This window comes from Neopelma chrysocephalum, unplaced genomic scaffold (genome assembly GCF_003984885.1).
Source record: "Neopelma chrysocephalum unplaced genomic scaffold, ASM398488v2 Primary Assembly neopelma1_143, whole genome shotgun sequence".
NCBI lineage: Eukaryota > Metazoa > Chordata > Aves > Passeriformes > Pipridae > Neopelma > Neopelma chrysocephalum.
In genome coordinates this window covers 5,728,352-5,754,572 of record NW_020897805.1, presented here as the reverse complement: position 1 = coordinate 5,754,572, position 26,221 = coordinate 5,728,352, and the positions used below count along the sequence as shown (strand labels likewise).

Sequence of the window (26,221 nt, the reverse complement as noted above, 5' to 3'; positions counted from 1 at the left end):
TGAAAACAGTTTTCACTATTCAGTTCCCTAAGAGAATTTTTTGAGTATGCTTACTTCGTTGCACAAGTTAACACTTGGTTCAAATTTTAATGGTTATCTTCACATGCATAAGGACCAGAGACCTATTCTTTCCTTGTGCTTGAAATTTTAGGTTCTGGGTTAGGCTGAGTTATGCAATACTTTCAAAAGAAGATTCATTAGGCAGCTATTTATATGCTCAAGTAATTCCATTGTTTTCAAGGTCCTAGGGGAACAAACGTATTAAAGCTGTGATTGACCACAAATACAGACAGTCCATTTGGGAGCTCTTTCATAGTCATTCAACAAAAAAAGAGTAGCATGTGTAGGTAAAATAAATCCTTGAAGTACAGTTAACCAAGACAATTACTTGCAGCTTTCCTTAATAGAAGATTTGGGTAGGGTTAGTTGAGTTCTGTGGCTCTGAAAGTCTACTAAACACATTAAACACTTGATCATTGCCTGTTGCCCTGTATAGAATGTGATACACTAAATATTTGAGCATACCTAGAAGATTGATCTGAGGTTAGTTAGAACTGTGAATGCATGGGGAGTTTCACATTCTACTATGGCTGCACTAATAAGCTTCATCTAGGGAGAACATTTTTCTGTACAATACACTATACATGCAAATTTTCTTCTTTGAAAAGGATTGACTGGAAGTTTTGAGTGTTATTTGCTTGGGGTTTTTATAACAGCCCTTTAGATAACTCAGGTGAAGCTCAAGGTTCCATTATGCTACACCAGCTACGTTACCATACATAGCCCAAAGTGATTTATACAGTGCCACAACTACAGAAATGACAGGGAACAGCAAAAGGGCCTCTCCCCGCTACAAATGAAGAGCTGAGGTCCAGTCTGATAACATGACCTGACCAAGATCAGAGAGCAACTTAAGGCTATATACTCAGTCCTCCAGGTGTTGGAAGTCCAGCGTCAGTCCCATCACCACATTACCATTCTACCAAATACTTTTGTGTTCTACTGCTTTCTTGTGTCAATACGACCAAGTGCTTTTTTATGTGGACAGAGGCCTGTGAGAACAGCATCCTATTCCTGAATGCAGCTCTTTACTCAGACTGTATGGTACTGAGCTTTTACGTGGTTTTATCTCTGTACTAGCTGTGGAATGATGACTAGGATTGGCAAAGAAGAAAACCCACCCTATCAACTTCACAGAACATTCAGTGTTGACTAATTGGCACATTAGATATTTGTGGAATTACCAAATATTAGCTACTATTATGCTTCAAACTAGCTTAGCATAGTAATGAGTATTATATATCTTTGACCCCAGCATGGTTCTAATGATCAGTTCAACTAGGCATTTTGTAGGAGAAGAAAAGCCCTTGTTCCTAAAAGCGTGGGTAGGACTCTGAAAAATCTGCAAAACCAGATTTTGATTTAAATGTTAGACTGTTTGCCAAGCTTCTTGGATTTCTAGACTTTGATCAACATGTTCATGACAACTATGTCTATTGCTTTAATCATCATCAGAAAGCATATGCACGTTATTAGTAACAAATACTGCTGAATCTTATTCTTGGTTTGCCATTGTGGAAACAAGATCAAGATCACAGCTAACTACAATATATTGACAACACTGATTTTTCAAAGCAACCAAGAGGTAAATACAAAAAATGGCAAATAAAATTGGGCTTCTGCCATTTCAAAATTTACCTGTAAAATTTCATTGACACAGCTTAATCGATATGCTTCTAAACGTTTGCCAAAGATTAACACTTGGGTTGTAACAGCAGAAATAGGATATTTGTTCAAGAAAAAAAAAACCAGCAGCTAATGCTGTTTGGATTGCACACTACACAAACTTGCATGTTTTGTTTAATGCTCTGCTCCTGGAAAATTGTGTTCCATTCTAAACATCATCCTGCTAGACAGATACTCCAGAGCCAGAGAAGTAGAGGACTATATTTACACTCAGTAGTAGTACATGTATAAAGGTGAAATAAAGAAAGGAGAAATGTGCATAGGAGCAAAATCCTGTATACACTTGACTGTGAAATTATTGCCCAAGTAAGATAACAGAATATACTAATTGCAAGAGCACAGTATATGACAACCACAGAGCAACGAGCAGGCGCACAGAAAGCCTAAGCAGTCTTACCCACTTCTAATTTTACATTTCTCTAGGAGGCCAAGCATCAGCTCCAGTAATTCATTGGCCCCTTTTCCCCAGCTGAACACATTGACAGCAAGAAGGAAGGCTACAGTACACACACTGCCGTAGAGATGTGCTGAGAAATCCAACCAACTTTATCACAAGCCTGACTGTAATAGTTCCATTATTTGGAACTTCTCTACAAAGCCACCTCCTACCTTGATCAGGTTCTAAGAGTGGGAGTGGTACAAGTCTGAAAAAAAAGGTTTCAGATAAACAATAACAATTGATGAGCTTTAACTGCTGTGAAAAACATGTCCGTTTCTGTGACTGCAAAGGTGTAAAAACCGTACGCTGAACTCCCCAGGCAAAGGCTGAAGTAGCCCTAAGCTATATGACAGACAAGACTCCTAAGAAAATCCCAGTCAAATAAAACACATATTGGCCTCCTGTTGAGCTACCCAAACAAGTTTTCAAATTTTTTTTACTTTTCAACCACATTGTGTTCAGATATAATTTTATTTGTCATAAATCTCTAATCTGAAATATCCAAAACAACTAGGAATCCCACAATATCTATTGTTCAGCAAAAAAAGACTTTTTTATTTAAATAGTAATGATGTAATGAAGAGTCTGCTTTCTGACAATTATCCCTCTTTTCCTCTAACAGGCCTGTATCAAGTAAGATTTATCATATCACTAGTACACAAATTAAACTAGAGACAAAGCTGAAAAAGGCATTAATTTGGTTTCCATATCCCCTAGATGCTCTTTCTATATTGCATGTACTAATTAAAGATGTAGTGACTGTTGATTTAAATACCTTAGAAGTCTCCAGTGTCACACATGAGCAATATCATGAACCAGCAACATGGACTACACAAAGCAATAGACCAGCTACATTAAAATTCATTTCCTAAACACTGCCTGTTTTCTGTTGATGTTCAGATTTATATGAACACAAAAGTCAGGAAAGACATAAAAAAAGGGTTGACCAATGTAAAGATTCCCGTTTATGTGCCATTTTGACATGTGTGCGTGTCCTCATTGTCTACAGAGCATACACACAGCTGAGAAAGGTCAGAGGACTTTTGCGAATTTCCCAACCCTCTACAACTTTCTGCAGTTCTAGTGGTAAGAATGCCACAACACCCAGTACACCAAATCAGTCTTAATACTTTATTTTTCATTTTTTTAGTTGGACATTCTGGGTATGCATTATCATCATTTCATCTTTATTAAAAATATGCACTTACAGTAGCACCAAAATAAGAGTGCTAGGGCTTTTCTAATGCCATCTCCTAGGTGTGCAGACTTTCACAGTTGAGAGTGTTGAAGGGTTCACATTTCAAAATACAGCTCTGACCCTCCCACTCCCACAAACCACTTGGGAGCCAGTCAGAGCATCAAGCTGTTGTTTGCTATTATTGCTTTTCTGCTTCATTTTTGATGAAGCATGCTTACAAGCAGACCCTCACAGAGTTCTTCTATAAAGGGGATCCACCTACCAGTGTCATGCTGATTTCATCTGTCCTCCATGCTGTACGCAGCCTTTCAGCTGTGCAAAACAAACTTGGGGGAAGATGAGGGGAAGAAAAGCATTAACTACATGGTTCCTCTATATTTTGCTTTGAGGAAATTCTCAGTCCCATGTTGTTTAAAATGAATCCAGCTTTAAACAGGGCATGTGGGGGGGTGTTTTGTTTTTGCTGACTCTGCAAACTGATACTTTGAGTGAATTGTTTAAGGAAAGCAGAGAAGCAAAGAGTCCTTTATTATGTCCGTCACTGCCAAGTGATTTGGCAGATTCCTTCATGAAGTGCACTGTGTGATAGGTTGAGAGAGAGCTTGACTGGCCAGTTACCAGCAGAAAAGCTCAACTTAAATACTTTTAAAATCTTATTATGGCCAATTTGTGGTTTTGGCAGAAGAAAGAAATAGGATGAAAAATAGAGGCAGCTGGGTGTCAGTGAGGGATGGAATATTGAGGTACTTTTCATTGCTGTGCCACTCAAAATCCACTGGCTTTGTACGTTCGTTGGATCCAGCTAAGGCAAACACACCCACTGGCTAAGTACACCTGCAAAGGTGGTTTCATTTGTCTCAGCATTTGTCCAAAGTCAAAACAGTACGAAGGATCTGTTGCCTATGCCTTGATCTTGACATTGAGATGTACTTGAGCAAGGGCTAATTTCTCATCCTTGTAGAAAAATCTGTTCAGTTTTGATCCTCCCCAAAGGCCTACCTGTCCTGGATGAGGTAAATCCTTGAAATATCTGAGTGAACACATACACAAGTTTTTGCAGACATGGATAGAAACCAGGCCAGAGACTACCTGAGCCTACAGGCAATGGGACAGCGTATGTTAACATGGTAACAACAAAATATTGTGCCATTATTAATAGGGGCATAACTCTGCCAGGTTAACTCTGGACATAAATAAATCCCTATCTGCAGAAAGAGTAAGAAGAGATAATGCTCAGTACAGGAATTGCAAGATCTAAACACCAACCAAGGCCTATTATTAACCACCATTCAAATGGAGCTGGGGTTGGGAGGGAATAGGAGGCTAATGGTTTAAACAAGGTAAATCCCACATTCTGTAAAAGAAGGGTCTTTAAGTTAATATCAAATGACAAAATGCGTATTCTTACTCCTTTTTGGCACTTGGCTAAGAACTCTGGTGAAAACAGCTCTTGCCCTCCAGCTGGACGAGGGCTGAGATACCTCTGCTGCAGAGCGACTGGGTGCTCGAGCACCCTGCGGGCAGGGCTGGCTGCTTCTGCGCCAAGGAGCAGGCTGTTTCTTGGAAATGTTTGTGCAATTCAGCTGTGTTGCTGCTGGAGCCAGACACTTTAAATAATATTAAAGAAAAAAAAGAAAAAAAGAAAACACCCAGTCTCAGATCTCTCAGGCCGTTAGTGTATCTCAGTCAGGTTTTGCCTTCCACCAAATACTGTCAAATATCTGTTTTGTTTGGATCTGAAGGGTGGAGGGAGTTGGAGAATTGCCTTTGCTGCTGTCAGTGCTTCCTAATGATGTTTCTCGCTAGAGAAAATGAGCTTGCTTGTTTGAGAATCCAAATTCCCTGTGGGGCACAGTTAGGGAAACTGAAGATATGGGCAGGAAAATAATATCTGTTAGGGCAACATATAAACATCCATAAAGCAGAATAGCAAAACACCTACAGAGAATGCTGTACCTTTGCCAGCAAGTTAATTAAAGTCGCTGACTAAGGAGGGAGCTGTGACAGTCGAAAAGTTAAAATAAAAATAAATCAGAAGTTTAGTCTAGCAATTATAACAGGAAATTACCGACAGAGTCAGGGCTCCTACATTCTTTTCCTGGTTCTGTTTCCGATTTGCTGAGAAAGTTAGATAAGTCAGATTTTAAAAGTAGCTTCTAATTTGGAAAGCCTCCATTTCTAATGCCCGGCTGTACACACAGACTTCACAGACCAGCATCTTCAGTGCCCCCCTGTGCATTTGTGAGGGCAGAGCATTTCAGGGCATTGGTGTCTCTGAAGTCAACTACCAGACCTGGAGAAACCCACAGTTACAGGCCTGCCCAAAGCAGCCATCCCTGAAAGCTTCCTGTCTGTGAATTGTGGCTGGCGCAACATATTGCGGTGGGAGTCTGAAGTTTAAATGCTCTTTATGGCTGACATAACATATTGCAGTGGGAGTGTTATGTTTAAATACTCTTTGTAAACATTTACAAGACTTCTAAGACACACTCTGTCTCCAAAGTCAGTGTTATTACTTTGGAAATAATGAACTCTGTGACCTGCACGTTTTCTGAAAGGACTGCTGCTTGGTAGGGGCAATGAAGCTGCATTCCCAGGTCTGACTGCAGGAGGAGTTTTTAAGTAGAGTGTGACTTAGAGAATCAGAAATAGCTTGCTTCTGTTCAATAACATAGCCCCAATTGAAACTGCAAATAAAGAAATCTGTGATGCCTCAGGAGCAGGGGGAAGGTCTCTCAATCATGAGAGCTCTCTTTATACTGGGTTCCTATTCAATTCCATGAGAATTTCTAAATGAAGAGAGCATGTGGCTCCTTCTTACACTGACTCGTGCTACGAGCTCCTCAGAGGCAGAACCAAATTAAGTGTCCAGGATAAGGATGTCTCCATAAATTGACATTTTCCTGCCCTACATTCAATTGCAATCTCTCATCCTTATCAAGGGACACCATGGATCAGAGGGTTACACTCTGGGTGCCTGCCAGCATTCGTTTAGTTGTGGAAGTCAGAATGTTTCTCATTACAGCAATGAACTTTTTTTTTTCTTCTGTGCAATACTACTGCACATACGTGTGTCCTGGTGTCAGCTTCATCTTTGCAATGAGCCAGAATATTTACAGTGGCTTGTCAGACTGAGTGTCATGAAGCAAATTATTATAGATGTGATCGGATCGCTACTGATCTTCTAAAGAATATTGCTGTGCTGAGGAATAAGCATAAAAAACCCCAGAGAATGTTGTTTACTGACACTACAGAGGAAAAAAAAGGCCAGAGTAAGTTTGTAGTCCCCTGCTCTTCCACCCACCGCATGCGGGGGAAAGCGCACTCCATGTTCCTTTGCCTCTTGCTCCCACGTGCAGCCCTGGAGGTAACACAGTGTACACCATCTCCATCAGCCACGGGAGCGGAGCCTCGGAGCTTCTGCCAACCACCTGCTTTTGCAGCCCATGTTTTCACATCGAAAGCAATTTGGACCTACACACTGAGAAATTGTACAAGCTCCCAAAACAAAAAACAAATGCCTTCCCAGCATGATGGGTCATTTAACCTTCGTAAACTTTGTCTGGGAACCTTAAAAAAGAAAAGCTGCTTAGGCGTGACATAAAAATAAGTGACAAGGAATCCTTTGATAGGTGATCATACGACTCTGCCACTACATAGGCAAAAGAAATCTCCCATTAGGCAACAACAAACTAAACATAGTGAATACATGGACAGTATTTCAACACCTGCTAGAGACTCTGGAAAATGGCATCATCTTTGCAGTTATCTTAGGACAGCTATATGCAATACTCTCATCTTCACACTAACATATTAATTTATCAGGTACCTTGCTATATTTTGTTAAGTACAACACACAGTTTTAGTGAGTGAATGTATTTACAAAAAATAAACCTAAGATTTGCCTAAAATCATTGTCAACTCTTCTAACTTCCCTAGATAAAAAGGTTTTCTTTAAGGAACATTTGACATTTGGATATCACAACAGCCCATTTGAGAATCCCTTCCTGTTTCCTTCAAAAGGTAGAAATCAGTGAAACCATTTACCATGAGCAAGAAACCAGACAAATTTAATAAACATTATTGTTTCCACTAATCAAAATGTCTTTCCTTCATACTCAATCCCAGTTTGTGCACTCCCATATGATAATCCACATACTAATGAATTGCCAGTATTTAATTCTTTACAGGCTGTGCAAAGCTGAATTATTAAAAATCTTCTTAATGTTAGGTTTCAGTGGAGAATATACTAGATTTCTTAACTAGAATTCCTAGTTAAGAAGTAGTCCTTTAGTAGTGAGCTACTCCTCCAGATTATATATGTATTACTAGCAATATGTATGCAATAGAGATGATCTTATGATGAAGCCAATATTAAAACTGTTGGAGGAGGTATTTAGAAATATGCCTGTGCACTATGTTCAAGGCCGCTACCAAGTATTATAAGTCCTCTTGAAATTTTGAACACTTCTTACAGAAACAACTCTCAGAACTGTTAAACTCTAGCTTCAACATATGTACTCTCTATTAAGGGGATATGACCTTCCTGTCTGCCTTCAGTATCTTTTGCCCAAAGTTTCCTAATCAAAAAACCCTTTACTTTTCTGCTACCCACCCCCCACCCATTTTCAGTCATTCATTGCTACTTCCCTTTGTTTTGTAGGCTCGTCCAAAAGGAGAAGGCCTGACACCATACCAGGGCAAGAAACGCTGCTTTGGTGAATATAAGTGCCCCAAATGCAAGAGAAAATGGATGAGTGGAAACTCCTGGGCTAACATGGGACAAGAATGTATCAAGTGCCACATTAACGTTTATCCTCACAAACAGGTAGGAGAAGTGCAGACCTGCTGGCAACAGTCTTGGAACCAGGAATGCTCTTGACTTTGTAAAGTGTGGGTAAGGGTTAAACAGAACTTCACATGGAACAGCATATCACAGAAAATGGTTTCCCAGATGAGCTGTTTGTCTCAGTCCTGGAAATCTGGAGAGGTGTCAGAGTTGCGATTTGAACATTCTTTTTTTCAGTAAAAATACCTCAAACCCAAAATCTTTACCTGCCTTTCTTATAGAAACAGACTGTGGGGCCTTTTAATCTGAGAGTAAAACAAGTTCACCAATAGTAATGGGCCTCCTAGTTCTTCCAATTCCCTTCATATTTATATCAATTTATTGTTTCATTCCACTGGTGTCAGCAGTTATTTCTTATGTGTACTACTTTTTTTCACCTGCTGGATTTCAGCAAGGGGCTAAGTCTACTTACAAAGAGCAGTGATAAAAGAGAATACAAAGATGACTAAAAAGATGACTAAAAAATACCTTGGTTAATAACACTAACTTCACATGAGACAATCTCAAAGCTTACAAGGTCTCCTGTTCCTTGCCTCAGTTTAGACAGCTTGTCTAAAAAAACCAAAATCCAGGCTGAGCAATGAAGTCATTTATCAGGTGCATGGAACTACAGTCTTGAGGGTGAGAGAAATTACAAGATCACTGATTTATAACACAACTTTATAAATATTTACCTTGTTCTTCTAAATTCTTTTCATCATTTATGTTAATGTTCAAAGAGTCAAGAAATCATTCAGTCATCTCATGGACACTGTACAATAGGCATTATAGATTTGGATATGTACATTCTGTAGTAAAGAAGTTTTGCAAATCATCAGTTGTCCAGAGTTGCCCCTCATGGCAACTTATCTGCTTAGTAGTACTAAAGCCAGAGACATACTGTTGGAAGTGTTGCAGTCTACAGTGCTTCCATAAGCTGTGCCTGCCCTGGAGCCACATACATGGTGTTTTCTGGGGAATAATCACATCATATGCAGTGCAGGTTTTCACAGCTGAACCCCATTGCTATGTTTCCATGCCATTCCCTAAGGACACCATAACTCAAGGATGTGGAAGAGCTTTGCTCTTGTCTACCCATGTGTTCCTGTTCCACCAGTAGGTATTGCAGTTATTTGAGATCTTTGAGACAAGACTATATTTCTGCTAGGCTTCTTCATATAAATAACTTGCAGCCAGTCACTAGTGCTGTTCCCCAAAATGTGAACTTAGAACCTCAAGCTGAAAGATTTTTACATCCAAGTGTCACTGCCTCACCTCCATGTGCTTCTATTTCTCAGTGTTACCATTGTCATCCTTCCTAGTCTTTTTCATTCTTTCAGAGGTGCTCTGTGTTGCTTCTGATTAAACGTAACAGCAATAGCCTGGCAGTAAAGAGAACAGCATCAGTTCATGCAGAGCCAGCAGCAGAGGAGAGCCAACAGGCTGCAGGAGGTCTGTGCTGCTTCTTGACAGAGCCTCCTGTTTGCCAGCCCATATATGGTTTTTGTCCAAGCATCCAGTTCCACGCCAGGCTCTCTAAACATTTATCAACATTTGTATGTGTTATTCTGCACCATTCTGGAAAATATGCTATGCTCTACCCAGTCACCAGTACTCTTATACTAACAACTGTATTTTGTAAAAGCACAGTGAAAGCTGTAATTAGAAGTCCAGTATTCCTAGTTTGAGAGTCATGGCACAAAAAAATCTTGTTGTGCACATAAGATGATTTTAGTAATTTTTTTAAACAGCACTGTTACACCACCTTAACATTTTTTGCATATGTTTCCTATTTATTCTTTAGATTTTGATTATTTTGTTGGTACCTACCATAGCAGAGTCATCATTCATGTTTGAATTCCTATGCACTTCTAGAAGTTTTTAGCCATCACTTCCCTCTCAGTGGGTGTCCTCAGCTAATTATGTGCTCCTTCTCTGCTTTTATTATATGAGATCAGATTATTTTCACTCTCATCTGAATCTTCCGTTGGACACCTAAAGGAAACTCACTAAGAGATGTTGCCTCTCCCTAGACACCACGCTTCTTTTGTGCCATTTTAACTCCATTAAAAAAAAAGAAAAGAAATCAGTGTTGCAGTGAAAGAACAGACACTTCAAAACAGAAGTCACTGCACTATGTGATGTGATCATACAAATAATCCATAAATGGATTGTTTTCCTTGGTTTAACAAAACCCAGATGAACTGGAGAAGTCTGACCTCCATTCAAGATCAGACAATATTTACTTCTAGTGAAATTAATTATTTCTACTTTCAAACAATCTTGTCAATATTTCTCTTCACCAATGTGTTGTAATTCATCATCTCCTTTTTTTTACTCCTTGCCCTACCATTTGGTAAACCTGTAATTGTAACAGAAAAAGAGTATCTGGAATATTATTTAAAAAAATAATGGTCATTTTATCAGCAGGTGAAAATCACTGCTGGTTCCTTAAAATTGAACTATCCTTTTGTCAAGTTACAAGAGCTTCCAAAACTATAAAAACTGTCAATATCTCAGCCCATGTCTAAAACAGCCAGGGGCCACATTTCCCTGGTGAGGGCATATTGTAGAAAGCCTCCATTCACCATAGGATATACAGCATAAAAACTCATACCAGGTCAAGCCAACCTCCCCTGTTCCACACATGAGCCTAAGCAGTAGAGGACACATTTACAGGAAGCTGTGGATATAGACAAGACACAATAACGACCTCCAAGGGTACTTTCCCATCCTCTTGTATGCCCAAGTGAGTATTTCTGCATTCCCTGAGTTTGTCACCAAGCAGATCAACCTTGGTAGAGTCTACTCAATAGCTGAAATCTAACCACCAAGCCTTGCTATGTTCCCCTGAATATTGGAGAGTAGGATGCTTGTTTAGGATTAAAAAAATTGAAATCCTTACTTTAGGATTGCTCAATATTCATTGCAGTGAATTAGGAGTTTGATCTCAATTGCCAGGTCTGCCCTTTTCTCCCGTCCTCATCTCCATAGCTGTATTTCATCTTCCCCAGTTTCTTTCCCAAATCTGTGGACTTCTCATTACTGTAGGGTTTGTCCATGTCTCACAAGGGATGGTTTCATGCCCAAGTACTCCCATGTAACTGGCTCAGGCAATGATATCAGAGCACTGAAGATAATAATCTCCACTTGGGTGGCTCTGGGGTAGCCATTCTAGCACATATGCTGCCTCTGTGAATGGCTTGTGCAACTATGCTCAAATCTTGATTTCCTATCCTTACCTTTCGTTAGTGGGTCCCCGGAGAGGAAAGTAGCCACACTTCCCTGCCACCTGCTCTTTGTTCCTGGAGGCTCATTTCACTTCAGGAAACTATCCCGTGCCAATTCCCCACAAGCAATGTCTCAGTTCAGCCCTATGTTCTTAGTCCACATCGGCTATCTGTGAGAACAAGTTTTTAATCTCTCTGGGGCAGGAAAAGTTTTCTCAGCAATTTCACAGCTGTATATATACTTTGGAGTGCTCTACAAATACAGCTCTAAATCTCAGCATTTAAGAGAGATGGTAGAGCATGTATTACAAGAAGTAACAGAAGGGCACGATAGCAGAGCTGCTGCTATTCATTCCCCAGCTCATCCACAGAGCAGAGAATTGGGTGGCTCTCACACCTGAGCTGCAAAACTACTCCTCATCCCAATCCAGCTTTGAATGCATTTTTATTTTCATAACTAAATTGTTCCACTGTGTTCCACCTTTTGCATTTTCACTGTGTCCCTCAAGAGGCAAACCTCCCCATGGGAGTGCTCACAGGAATGCACAGCACATGGGGCAAAAACTGTAGGCCTGTTGAGCTCAAGCCTTATCAAAGGCCAAAAAGCTACCTTGACAAAGCTGCTCTATGGCAATTTCTAAAGTAGTTTCCTGGGTAGTTTCTTTAGCTACTCTAAGCATAAACAGGCATCTCAGATGGGACTTAAACCCACTTCTTATTTTTCCAAGGAATTTGGATTTTGTGGTTGTTTATGCTCCTTCTTACCCTGCTCCAGCAACTAAGCCAATTCTTGTAGTCATTCTCCAGTGTTCTTGGCACTCAAACAGCCCAGATGCCAAGCTCTGAATTCTCATTTTCTTCCCCTGCCTACTATAGCAGCAACATCTGCGCCTGTGGTTACTTCCTGGCTGGCCTCTTATCAAGGCTTCTCCTCCGACTTTGTGGCTGGCTCCAGTGCTGTTTGTGATGACAGCTGTTGCACTGGTGCAGAACCAGCCATCTGGTGACCGACTTGTCCTCTTGGACACTATTTTCTTCCAGCTGTCAGGAATTTACTGTTGGACTGGAAATAATTTGGTATGTAAATACATACTTCATGATATCCAAGTTATTACTTTCATGGGCAATTCAGTGGTCCCATCACAATTCCCTTATCTGAGTGCAACCACAACCACCTCTCTTCCCTCAGTATGGGGAGGGGGTGGGTATGATCACTCAAGCCCAATAAACTTTTCAACAGTTTCAGGCCAACAAGTATGCTCTTTTGGTCCTTTAGATTTAATAAACCCTCCCCAGCATGCCCATACATTGTTCTCCAGCAAGGGCAATACAGTTCACCCCAGACTGCTGCTTTTCTGAACTCTGAAGAGATTTTCACCATTTACCTCATGCTGTTATCAGTCACTCCTAGCTGGCCTGTCCCAGAGGCATGCTGCTGACAGAGGCTGCTTGCTCCCTCTGAGCATCATGCCTCTGATCTGCAGCCTCCTTACCACTGCCTCCCAGATCCATAGTGACAGCCAAGGGCCTTGTTAATGTCCCTCTTCCCCCAGGCAGATAGAAAAACAGAGGGTCTGCTGCTCAAGAATGCATGTTGCATTTAATCTTTTTCCCCCAGTGCATAATTTTTTTTATTGGACTAAAAATTTACAAATTTATGATAGCATGTGTTTTCTAGCTATGGCTCCTTAAGACTGTTAACCTAACAATTATCCTGCCAGCTATAGTTGTACAATCTTTTCTATTCACATCTCTAATCTGACATTTAATCATCTCATTTGCTCCATTAAGACTTGATGTAAGCAAGTCCAGAAAATTATTTTAGGTGTTTTCTCACATTGGGATTCTAATGTGATCCTTTATCCATCAGTGGTACAATCAAGGTATTCCATTCTACAGCAGAAAAAAATTCAATCTTCTAAATACAAACATAAGCAGCCACATTATTCCATTCTGCTTCGTAGTGGAAGCAATTTTCCTCAAGATGTCCTGGTGATGTTTTCTCTGATACCTAACACTTCATAAAGGTGAGCTTTTTGTTTTGAGGGGTTTAGATTTTAACTGACTTTGGGGGAATGCAGAGTTCATTCAGTACATGTAGAGCAGAACAGCAATAATTCACAATCAAAAGTTAATTTGCAGGTCAGGAATTGCTATATAAATTTAAATTTATTTCAACTTCATTCCCCTGAGGCAATAGCTTTATTCACCACCACCAAATGTTTTCCTGGTGGAGCTGCAGAAGATTATTTCCGCCCTGCAACTACTAGGAGAAAATTAAAGAAAGATGCACAAAAGTGAAGAATGTAAAAGTGCCATTGTGGATACTTGCATTTCAAGAAAAGAAGGACAACAAAAATTGAACTGTTAAACTCTCCATTTAATGTAAAAAAGCATACCTTTCCCCACAGGAGTATAGCAGGATTTACTGTGGTTTTACAAGCTCCATTTCACCTCTTTCTTAGGAGAGGAATTAATTTTTCAGCCAAATAGCCTGTTCCCTTCTCCACACCCTCTCCAAATGCATGGCTGAGTTCTCAGCAGCAGCACAGAGCTCTTGCAGCCTCCTCAGTCATTGGTATAATTCAGGCAATCCCCAAAGCTAATACAGAGCGTGCTGCAGCCCAACCCTGCTGCACCCCTCTTGTGCCAGTGTCTGCTGCTTCTACCACGCAGAGCTGATAATTGTCCAGCCTGTGCCAAGGAAGTTCAGCCTTGATGGACTCACAGCTCTTTGACTAATGCCCTACACTTTTAACATGGTGTTACAAAGGCTCCAAGGGTGTAAGATTATTACTTTTAAATTCTCCACAATTAGTAACAGACAGCAGCAGAGCAAGAACACTTGCTGCTCAGGGTGATTGAAGGGTTCTTTTTTGCCTCACAAGAAACCCATGAAGAGAAAACAGCAAATGGAGATAAGCTGGGACTTCATGCAGCAGTTGGGTTGAAGTGTTTTTGAGGCACAGACCATGCAAGCACACTGTCAGTTTCGAAGCCTCACCAGAAATGTAGTCTGAGCTCTGCACGGCTCTGTTCCTTCCAGCTGGCCCTTGGCAACCTGCTTTCCTGCCTTTGTAACCCCTCTCTCCCCAGCCTCTGTGTCGTAACACACTGGTAACAATAACATTTCTGAAATCAAAATGTTTTGCAGGCCAAAAAGCTGAGCTCAATCAACGCAGGGGGAAAGCAAACCACGGAGAGCTATTGTTTCTGAAAACCATCCAAAAACTCTTGGCGCTTCAAGGCATTCCCAATGTCCTTTGCACTATTTCCAGGAAAAATGATTCCCAAGGCCTTGCATATTAAAAAAGAAATCTGGCTTATATCAATAAACATGATAACTGCTGTATTTTTTCTCTTTAATCAGAACACAGCTAGCATGTAGAAGCAGTCAGAGCTGAGTCAAATAGCCTGTTTTAAGTGTAGCATTTCAAAACTCTCATTCTCTGTTGAGAAGTGTAAATTAACTCCTGGGACTCCTGAACCTGGGCTTTGACTACATTTATGTCACGCAAATTCTTGAAGAAAATTTGTGGGCTGATGTTGGTGGAGTAAGTGGTAGATAAGGCAGAAAGGCAGTTTTTCTGACCAAACAAAACTTACTGAACTCACTGTGCTGTGGCAAAAGCAGTACCTGCACCAGTGCTTGGTCTGCAAGCCTAGAAACCGGATTGCTGGTTCTGATCTCAAATCCCAACATGCTGACATCCAGCAAGTCATTCAAAGCTCAGTGGGGTTGCAGGAGGAGGTTAAAGGATTTGGAGGAGATGAGAAGTCCATCTACATTCCTGACACAGGAAATCCAATTCGCAATTCAAATGTAAATGAAGTTAGACTCCACATATCTGGTCCAGAACAGTATCATGGTTAAAAACATTGAATCAGAAACAAACCATTGGCAATCACCACAGAATCACTGCTATATATTGTTTTAGTATTGTTTTAGTGTTGTTATTGCACAACACCCGCTGTGCGATATAATAAGAGTATTGCACTTATAATCCAATACAATCAAGCAAGAACTTACAGACATCCCTTGTTCAGGATAATAAAATACATTGTCTCATTTTAGCTATTCAGAGAGCTCACTAGTTTATAGCTGTTCTTGCAGTGTTACATAGCAAAAAAAAAAAAAGCTTTGACTGTCCCTGTTCCTATCCACAGGGTCTCAGGTAGGTGGCTTGATGAAGAATTTATGAATGAAATCTTAGAGGATCAGGTGTAATTAAGGAAAAGGAAATAAAGGATAGAAAAGGAAATAAAGGATAGTCTTTAGGTTTAGCAAACGTGTTAATAGACAAGTGGCCCAAACTGTATAAGCTATATTTACCCACTGCTTGCTCCAAGAATCCTATTCTGAAGATATAAGCAAGAATCTAGTATCCCTATAAAAACAGTGAGAAGCTTATGGCTAGTTTTCAGATTTCACACCACATGCTGTCTCTACCACAGTCTCATAGAACAGCCACTTCATGGGAAGGCACTGTGTGATGAAACAGTCTTTGGGGTACATTTCATGAAAACAGATAAATTATGGGTTAGGGAATTTTGTTTTGGGAGTTTTTTCCAAGCATATGGTACACTTTATGAAATTCTATCTCGCGTCTCTGTCACCTCTCTACCTATTACACTTTCCAATATTTCCAAATTTCCAAAATTAAAATTAACTTTACTGCAATATTCAACATGGGTATTTTATTTTCAGAATGACTGTGAAGCCTTTTACATGCCATGGAAAATGAAAGAACAAAGATCTACTAACAACAAAACAGTTTAATTTCCTCCAACCCTGTGATTTCACAAATATTGTTAAAAATACATAATCAATCCATTAGTCAGGGTCAGGGCAAAGGATTATGTCACGAGGTTGGATTTTGTTTTGTTTTAGTTTGAGTTGGGTTTTTTTTATTAACAGCTTTGTAGCTGCTCTACTTCAAAAATTTCAACCTCAAAATCATGTGGCCAAGTACTGGGAAAACCCCATTTAGCTATGAACTATCTGTGCATGGATAAGACAGGTTTCTTGATGTAGTAGCTAATCCCAACACTGGCAATCCCTGTTGGCATTGCTGGGTAATGGGATTCCCATGCTTGAGGTGTTAAAGCCTTTGGGACATCTCAGTTACTGGAGCTAAGAGAATAAACTCTTTTCTGTTACTGCTTTTATAAATAAAGTCCCCAATTCAGTATTTTCGTGATTTGTCTACAACAAAGTTAACATCACCTTTATGAAGAATGACATTAAGTTGAGAGGCCACTCTGAACCAATGTAGAGCTGAAGGGCTGAAAAAAGCACTCCATCCCTTCAGGAAAGAAATATGGTGCTTTTTTAATGACTAGGAGAAAGCTCAGTTAAGCGTAAAAGTAGACTTCACGTGCATAATAAAGAGTAACAGTGACAAAACCTTGGATTTAATCTCATTTCCGTTCCTCCACTGCAGAGACCCCTGGAAAAGCCGGACGGGCTGGATGTTTCAGATCAGAGCAAAGAGCATCCTCAGCATCTGTGTGAGAAGTGCAAAGTTTTGGGCTACTACTGCCGCCGTGTGCAATAAACCTTCCAAGTGGCCTCTTCCCATTCCCATCATCCTTAAAGATTCTCTGGCAGCATGCGATCCACAGCAACACAACAAATCAAGATAAAAGCTAAAATAATTGCCAATATTGCCTATCTAATAATATGCCTTACTATTAATAGAATGTAACATTTCTCCTGTGCATGTGCACACGTGCAACAGGTATTTACGGGACTATGATCTGTATACATATATATGTAAATGTATATATATATGTACACACACATATATAAAGTGTTATTGATGGTGTTCACAACAGAACTACGGTTACAGGTTCTGCTGATTGTTTACACAGACCCTCTATTACAGCCAGGTGAAATGAAGTACTATTCAAAAGGCAAGGTATAATATTCACAAGGAATATATGTTTTACGTATGGCTTTTGCAGAGGTTCAATAACTGTGGGGCCACTAATTCCAAGCACTCACCCACAATGTCAACATTGTTCTTATTATATGACAAGACAAAGGAAGATGAAACAAGCCACAGCATAAAAGGAGAATTATTGTTTCCCCAGTTTTAGAAAGTCTTAGAATTTTGTGCTGCTGTTTTCTTGGACTTTTTCTTGTTGTTACCATCTCTTGGGCAAGGCTTAGGCAAAATCATTTTTGCAGAACATGGCAAAAAAAGTGAATAATTGTTTGAGGGTGTGAGTTTGGTAGAAAGGGAATACCATAATGGGACCCAGAGCATTGGGAAGGATTCCAAGAGGTTTTTGGAGGAGAAGAAATTGGCTTGCTTGTGCAACAGATCCTTCTCTTGTCATATAATCCCACTGAAATGGTCCCTGTGTGTGCATGGCTTGTTCATTAGGCCACAAACACACTAAATTTTCTATGAACAAGGGGATAAGAATACTTAAAACTGTCTCTAAAACCCTTAATTGAAAGATTAGCCAAGCTTACTATTTATAGTAGTTTTAAAGCCACTTTCTGGAAATATTTTTGTCCTGTTTACTGCCATAGAAATTTGTTATAATATGAAACTTGTTAGCCATAGGGGTGTTTTGAGGCATGGAAAAACTATATAACCCTCCCTCTTTCTGTCTTCCTGAAGCACCTACACGGCTGAGGAGAAATGTAGGAGTTATATTTTGTTGTCCCATTTCGGGTAGAACCTTGTGCAGGGGCATCCTGCTGCAAAGAAGCATTTCATCAGGGATTGGCAAATATGAACTGAAAGTACCTTGAAACAGTATCCTCTTTGTATGTCTACATAAGAGTACATTGGCAGAAGGACACAACAAGCAATTCACTTGTAGCATTCACTAAAAAATTACAGGGATAACGTTTGTTTGAGATTGGGGGTTCTTTTACATCAACAATTTCTATTTTTATGAAGTTTCCTTTAGAGAGATTGATTTGTGTGAATGATACTTAGAGAAAATACTTTAAATCCTAAATAACTTGATGTGAACTGAATTTGTTCTGAGGACTAATTCCATAATGCAAAGACAGAGGGGAGTTTATGCCAAGTGATAGCAGGATGTTACCTGTATGTCCAGTCAAGCTCTTATAAAGCAAGTTGAAAACTTACTGCAAGCATTCATATAGGAAATGGGAAGCTCTTTACAAATTTGCTCTAGGGTGAAACTGGTCATTTCCCTGCTTTGCTATAAGCAGGGCAGAATTGCATCTGCTTATTGTGGTGGGAGTGGCACATACATATCTCGCAAATTCATAATTAATGGGTAGGCCAGGCAACACAGCAATGGAGCATAATATGGAGCAATGGATAAGCATTCTGACCCCCAGCTTCTGACCACAGCTCTTCCATTAGCTCCCTGATTTTGGGCAAGACACAAGATCATTCTGGACCTCAGTTTCCCCAGCTGCAAAATGGGGATAATAATACTTTAGTATACCTACCTCACAGGAGAGTTGTGAGGTTTACTTAATATCTCTAAGTATTTTGGCATCACTGGATGAAAAGTGCTATGTAATGCTAAAATAGTATTAACTAAATTAATTACTTGGAAACTACTTTTGCCCAGTTGGCAATTCCATCAACTAAAATAGCTGCAAATTATTTTATTGAAAGTAACACTAATAAACAGTTTAGTTGCCTCAGTGAAGACATGCAGTTTTAGCATTTTCAAATGCAAACGCATTCTTTTGCACAGATTCACAAATTACCTTAGAGACAAATTCTCTCAACAAAGATACTAATCTGTCTATACAAATAAGAATAAGAAAATACACAAGCAAATCTAGGGGTGGATTTTGTAAGCTTGACCTCTAGGATTAATCTCAATAGTTTGTTTCAAGCATGAGTAATTTTGAAAGAGCAGCATTCTAAACCAGATCTATTTTTTCCTCTTGAGCACTTAATAGTACATGAACAAAAAAAAAAAAAAAAAAATCTTGATTCACATCCAGCTAAAGGATGTGCAGAGAAACCCACTTAGATGAAGGGAAAATGTTATTTTTTTTTCTCCTTGAAACTAAGATGTTGCTATCAAATGTTTTGTTCTGTATTGAAATAGTTTCCATGTTATGATAACCACTAGATCAGTAAAATAGCACAACCCTTGATATAGCTGTATCAATGTATTGCACACCACCAGGTTTGACAAAAAGCTGACTAAAGATACCATTATGAGCAAGTGCTGGTATTTTCATGACAGTGCCCTGTTAAAAATTTTTTATCCACATTCAACACTGTAAGGCAATGCCTTAAGCTTATGGATTTTTAGATTCTACTAAAAATACACGTGATCTACTTTAACACAATTAATGTCTATAGGTGTAGCATAATAACTCTTAAGAGCATACTTACGAGAGTTCAGTATTTATATCACTGATATGTTCTTAGTCAGAAGACATATAAAGTATTTAAGTAATACTTAGCATATTTGCAATAAAGAGGAGAACAGATTTTCCCCCGCACTAACATGGGGGAAAAGTAAATAAGGAACACAGTGTGAGGAAGAGCAAAAGCAACACTGCCGTAGTTTGTACTGCCTAAGTCGGAGATCGCGGATCCCTCCCAGAGCGGGATGCAGATGTGATCAGGCCTTGGGCACCTCCCTGCACAGGGCTGAAACCTCTCTCCCTAACAAGCTGGTGCCTGGGAAAGGCAGGAGCACCAAGCTCATGCGAGGGGAGCATTCCTCTGTCCCTCCCTGCATGAGGTTTGCTCATAGGTTTGCAGCACTGGGCCTGGGGCGTTTGCTCCACACTCAAGTCTGTGTAGTTTGTGAGTTGCTGGAAAAATACATCTGCATAAGTCATGTATAACAGCTTATGACCTATTGGCTTTTAGCTAATGGCACAGAAGGGACATTTCTGAATTTCAAAGGGAAAATATATTTGATTACAAAATGTAGATCTCTTCTATTCCCTCCCTCCCCTCAAAGGTAATTCACCTATAGATGTAACTAACTTTCCAAAATTTAAAAATTCAGATTTTTGACAGGAAAAAAAAAGGAGTTGATTTTTCTTAAGTTTTTGTGAATGCTTCCTGATGTTCTCTTTAACTAGCTCTACATTTAGAACATCAGCTAGCAATCCTTGAAGGCATTTGTAGACAGTCTTAGCAGAGGTGAAGCAAGCATCAACAGAGTTTTAAACCAAAACAGGCCTCCCTAAATTGCATATTCTTTAGGGATGTACCTGAGAGCAATCTGGCTCTATGCATTTATTTGGCAAACTGGATTTTTAACCTCAGATGCTTGCTGTTGACAGCCTACCAATCCATCCAGCACACACTTTCTTTTTTTCGATTTCACCCCTTTTTAGAGATTTTTTCAACTTTCATTTATTTCTTTACAAAAAAAAAGAAAAAAGAGACAAAGAAACAAAATGACAATTTGTTTCATGAGTTGGTCAGAACATTTCACGTTGAATTGTCCTTGGCATTGGCACTGCTCTGGAGAAAAGTACCAGTAATTTGAAATGTGTGTTGTAGGTTAGCTGCTTTAACTTGATGAGGCTCCAATGAAGTTGTTACAAATACTTCATTTAATGGTCATGAAGTAAAATCCCTGTAGTTCAAAGGATGGGCCCATTTTAGCCAGTTTCTACTGCTGCTACCACAAACATAAAATGATGCCACACAAGCAAAGTTTGAGGCCTTTTTGTCTCAAAGTTGCTTTTTGATTTCAGATAAATACACAAGAGTATATATTATTTCTGAAAATAGGTGTATTTTGAAGTTCCCCATTATATGGGACTTAGTTTTTAAACTAAAAATGTGAAGTTACGTGTGTCTGAGAGAAGCCTTATACCTAGAAGTATTATCTACGTTTTACCTTTTTGTATAACGTGAAATTTAGATTATACATGGGTTACATACTGTGACACTCTAGTTTGTTTTTTTTTAAAAAAAAAAACTACTTAAAAGATCAAAAGTTAACAGCTTCTGGAAATGTCAGACTTCCTAGATTAGTGCTCTTTGTCCTGAAGTCATGCAGAAGATTTTTTTTTTCCTAGTTTGGATCCTGAGAGTTGTCTACTGAACAGTATGAAATAAATCATCCACACGTGTTTTTCAAGTTAAGTAGATTGACATATATTTTCCACTTGCCTTTGCCAACATATTTTAAAATGAGATGGAACTATCCCCATACAAAAATCATTCTTTCAGATATCACTCCACTCCCAACCAGGCTTCAACCCGTATCTCTTTCCTATCTGCAAAACCAGTGCTGTCCATTCAGTTTGTCATATCACTCAAGTGCTCAGAGGGCTGTTTGAGATCTTAGATATAGGGATGATGGATTGTGTTTCTAGGATGAATTTCAAAGGGACAATCGTGTGCAGTTACTAGCTATAGATGATTGATATAAATGTTTACCCCTGTATGAAGTATTTTACAGTTTTACTTGCAGATGTGTATTTATCTTGAGTTATACTTGACATAGAGTTTCTTTCAATTTTTTTTTTAATCCTATGTGTGTATTTTGGAAACCTTTTTAGATGTTAAAATTTTTGAATGGTTACAAATATTTCTTATAATACTGAATTGTTATCTTATCTGGAAACTCTTTGCAGTAACTTTTTTGTATATATTTGAGGGCCTTTTTTAAAAAGTATTGTTTGTTTTTTGGGCAAAGTTTTTAAAATTTGGAAGCTTTCAGAAGGGCCTTTCTCTCAACTAGGATACTAACAGAGGTAAGAGTTTTCTTAAATATTTTGCAGTATTTTGCAGAACTAAGGATGTATCCTCAAGAAAATATTTATGGAAATAATTTACTTTTTTTTTTTACAATGCTTTTGTCTGTATAAAGTATGCAACAGAACTACATTAAGAAGGAAATATTGTCTACATAAAATATTATATGAAAGTTGGTACATAATTCTGACAAAAAAACCTTGCAATTCTTTAAGCCATATTGTTTTTGTTATCCTTGGATGAAAATATCAGTATTAAGTAACCAGTATATTATTCAAGTGCTTAGACTTATATGAAAATGCTTATACAGTTTATTTATGTGTATTTGGGGAAGGATTGCTAGAAGAGCTATCACTAGACATGTAGCAAGTGAGGAGCAAATAACAGTAAACTGTCACTTTATGGCCTTGTGAGAGACACAAAAAACACTGAAAGCACCGCAGAGACGCAGCTTTCAGAAACTCCGAAGCACAAGTGTTGGGTTTCAAATGGTGGTTCTTTCCTTTCCCATAACCAGAGGGGAAGAAAGTTGTTTGGGACACTGTTTAACTTGACTTTCACAACTCTTTGCAAACTGTGAGCTCAGCTATGCAGTATCGGCTACAGCAATAATATCAATCAAAGGGTGTAAGAAGAAAAAGATTGAAGTAGATTATTGTAGGGGTTTATGTTTATTTTAATTAGAACTCATAGCAATATAGAATATGCATGTGCACGTATTCGAAGCATTTTACACTTTACATTTCATGTAGTTTGATTATATTATGAAGGATTGAGTTTTTAGTTTGATATTTTACCATGCTAAAATGGGAGGTCTGCCCAACCCTGTACTGGATTCTTGTTTTCTTTAAAAGGTTATTTAGTACAGCACTCACTGCATTGTCTAATAGTCCTAAAACTAACACTATCTTATGAATTTCTTCAGCTTTAAAAAAATTAACCTAATGATTATTACATTTGTTTAGCTGTACCCACTGACCTTGTCAGATTCAGTTGGCAATTTATGTAATTTCTTTTTCTGTAACTGTTAATAAACTTGTACAGCTAAAACAAACAAACAAAACCAATGGACAAAGGCCTCAGAGGTACCAGTTCTGCTTCAGCAATCAAGATGACAGCTTGCTCATCTGGTGACTGTGTTGCTAAAGAGACTGTAAAACCTCTGTTGTGGATTGTCCATAAAATGGCATTCCGACATGTGCCTTATTTGCTGGATAGTATACAGCTTTCTTCTAGTATTCTAGCAGTTTAATGCTGTATTAAAGTACTGCAAAAAAAACAGCAAGTGTGGTATGGTTTTCTTCAACGTCCCTTCCTTCGACATTTTACTCGCAGCTGCGCTGGGTTCCTGGTTATGGACTGGCAGCCACAGTGTGGTGCTTGCAGTGCAAACCCCGGCATAACCGTGACCCAGAGCATGGGGAGAAGAGTTTCTCCACTGCAGGGAGTCCCCGTGCTGCAACAAGCCTGGTCACATCCAGTGAGGGCTCTTCACTGCCAGTGGGACAGCTTGGGTTAATGGTGCCAGCTCTTAGTTTTTAGCAGCCTGGTGTTGTCTAGCATTATTCTCAAGGAAAAACCTTCTATAATCAAAGTACACCTGTGGCCTTTAGTTAGATGGGAAAGCTTAGGTGCCAGAAAGTTGCTATAATGAAAAATAACATTCATCATTCTTGGTGAACTGCACGAGTTGGCAAGAACTAGACGTATTGAATGCTTGTTGCTTATTAGCAATGCTCTTCTCACATCCCCAGTCAAAGTTCAGTGACAAGCAGTTTTTCTACTGAGACTGCTAATACTGTAGCGCTTGAAAGTTAAAATAAGGGTGTCATGAAATTAACTTTGGAATTTAGGTATCCTGCCTCTAACATAAGAAATCCCCTTCATTTAAAACAAGCAGAAAATTTTTACTAGACACACCAGCACACAGTTCTTCTATGCATGATCATCCCTACAAATGCTTTATATTTGCACCTTGAAGGTCATTTACTACACCATTTGTATCACGTAGCACACCTGATATCTGGGAAGGTTTGAGTCCTCTTCTCATTCAGTCCACATGAGAGAGAGCAAAAACATGTCCACATGTTTGCTCATGGGTATGCAATGGTGGGGGAAGAGGTTGGCAAGGAATTGTACAATTCTGAAGCCTTGAAAACAGTGACTATTTCATCAAATGATCAAAGACATCCCCCAGCTGAGCCCCATGGAAAGGGAAAGCACATATTCAGAGCTACTTGGTGAATTTTTGTTTGAAAAACAAAACATACTGCTGTTCACTATAAAGTTTGTCTCTAGCACTGTTCCCATAGCATACACAAGGTGCAAAGCCAAGCTCAGAACTGAAATACATCTTTCCATCAGAAGCCTTGGGGGCTCCCCAAACACCAGGACCTCAGATTCAGCACTCAACTGAGACAAGAAGAAATGCTGAGAACAACTGCAAAGTCCTAGCTCCCTATTACCACATTTTCTACAATTCCTCAAAGAAATAACTTCATATTTAAAACAAGAATAGATTAACACAAACAATATGACTTAAAAATGGCCAAACTACTCTTCCCTCATTTTTCATTGCCAAGGGCTTCGCCTTCCTGCTCTGTGTGAATGAGGTCAAGAGACAATGCAACAACCCACTTGTAATAGGAGGGCCAAAAAATTCCCACTTAAGAAAAATAATAGGGCTTTCATAACAGGGATTTCACATAACATTAATTCTTTGAAATAAAAAGCTGTTTCATTATTCTTCATGGAAAACCAATTTAAACAGCACACCAAGGTTACCATTTTTCAAGTTAGTTATATCACACCAAACGCCCAGTCTCGGATCCGACAAGTTATATTAGCAGGTATTATTAGTATATTAGCAGGTGTACAAACTGGACCTTACATCCCAATGATGAATGACAAACTGACATAATCTGAATGACACTTGCATAATCTCACTCAGGGCTTCCATACACCAATTATTCACTGCCATATATCACAGTCAAATGTTAAAAAGGCTCCTCCTTTCTCCACACCCCTATGAAAAAGTCTGTACACAAAAGACATGGGCAAGAGAAGAAGGAACCTAAAACACAAGGAGTTGAATGATGACAGTCAGGTCTTTCCACTAAGAACCAGAAAAACAAGAACTAAATAAATTCTTAACTGGAACATGTAGAATCCTTACTTCTGAGAAACATGTAGTATGTAGTTTGTGATCCTGAAAAACCAATGCAACATTCAGCTTTGCTTTCTCTAGTATTCACCTTCTAATCGTTGAGAAACGGATCATTTGGCAGCTCCTGTGTGGGTAACACCAGCTATCGCACCCACACCTACTCACTGAGCACTTTTGTTTTACTGAAAGTAACGCAATTCCTCTTCCTCACCACCTGTATCTCAAATACACTTCAGAGAGCAACCAAACCCAGGAAACTGGTCATGAGACAGCCTACCAAACCTGCAAAACCTCATTCAAACAACACAGATCACACAAAACGTACCTCTGACAAACCCGAGGCAAACTTCATGAGGTGTTTCTAATAACTGAATGTGCCAAGACCTACCTCAGTCAACATTTATTGTGTCCTTGTCCAAAAGGTCAAAACCAAAGTGGAGGCAGTGACATTCGTGAGGTGTTAGAGCATCCCTGACATGCAGCCTGGGGTAGCAGAGAGGGCGAACACAGCTCTGCAAGAGAAAAGACCAGCATCAGCCAGCCCTGTTTAAAGCACTGCCCAGGCACACAGCTCTGAGGCTGATGAGACCTGAAGCAGCAGTAACTCTGGGCATTCTTTGGAGACTTTGCTTCTATGCCATGAACTTAGCTAAATAAAAATACAGTAATTCCTTTTTTCCTTTTTTTTTTAAGAGGTTAAAATGGAGTTTGTATGCCCAGCAAACCCAACCAAATGCCATGCCAACAGGGAAAGCAAATTATAGCCAAGAACTTTATGTGTGTTTTAAGTGGAGTAGGGTTTAAGCCAAAGATTTCCTTTTAATTTCTACTCTAGCCTTCTTTTCACCAGCTGAGTACAGAGAAAGCCAAAATACTGTAAGAAAGCTTTCTCTTGCACAATTTCTGAACACATCTAAGCA

The 26,221-nt window shown here is 39.3% G+C and overlaps 1 protein-coding gene across 1 annotated transcript in view; it reads left to right on the top strand.

Annotated features, from left to right (window-relative positions):
- Window positions 1–23,414, top strand: part of ZCCHC24 (zinc finger CCHC-type containing 24) — a 111,195-nt gene extending 87,781 nt beyond the window's left edge. Inside the window, exons 3-4 of the mRNA XM_027699952.1 lie at window positions 8,047–8,211; window positions 16,886–23,414. Coding sequence (XP_027555753.1) covers window positions 8,047–8,211; window positions 16,886–16,999 — 279 coding nt within the window. The 3' untranslated portion in view covers window positions 17,000–23,414. The remainder of the gene's footprint in view (window positions 1–8,046; window positions 8,212–16,885) is intronic.
- The last annotated feature ends 2,807 nt before the right edge of the window (window positions 23,415–26,221 follow it).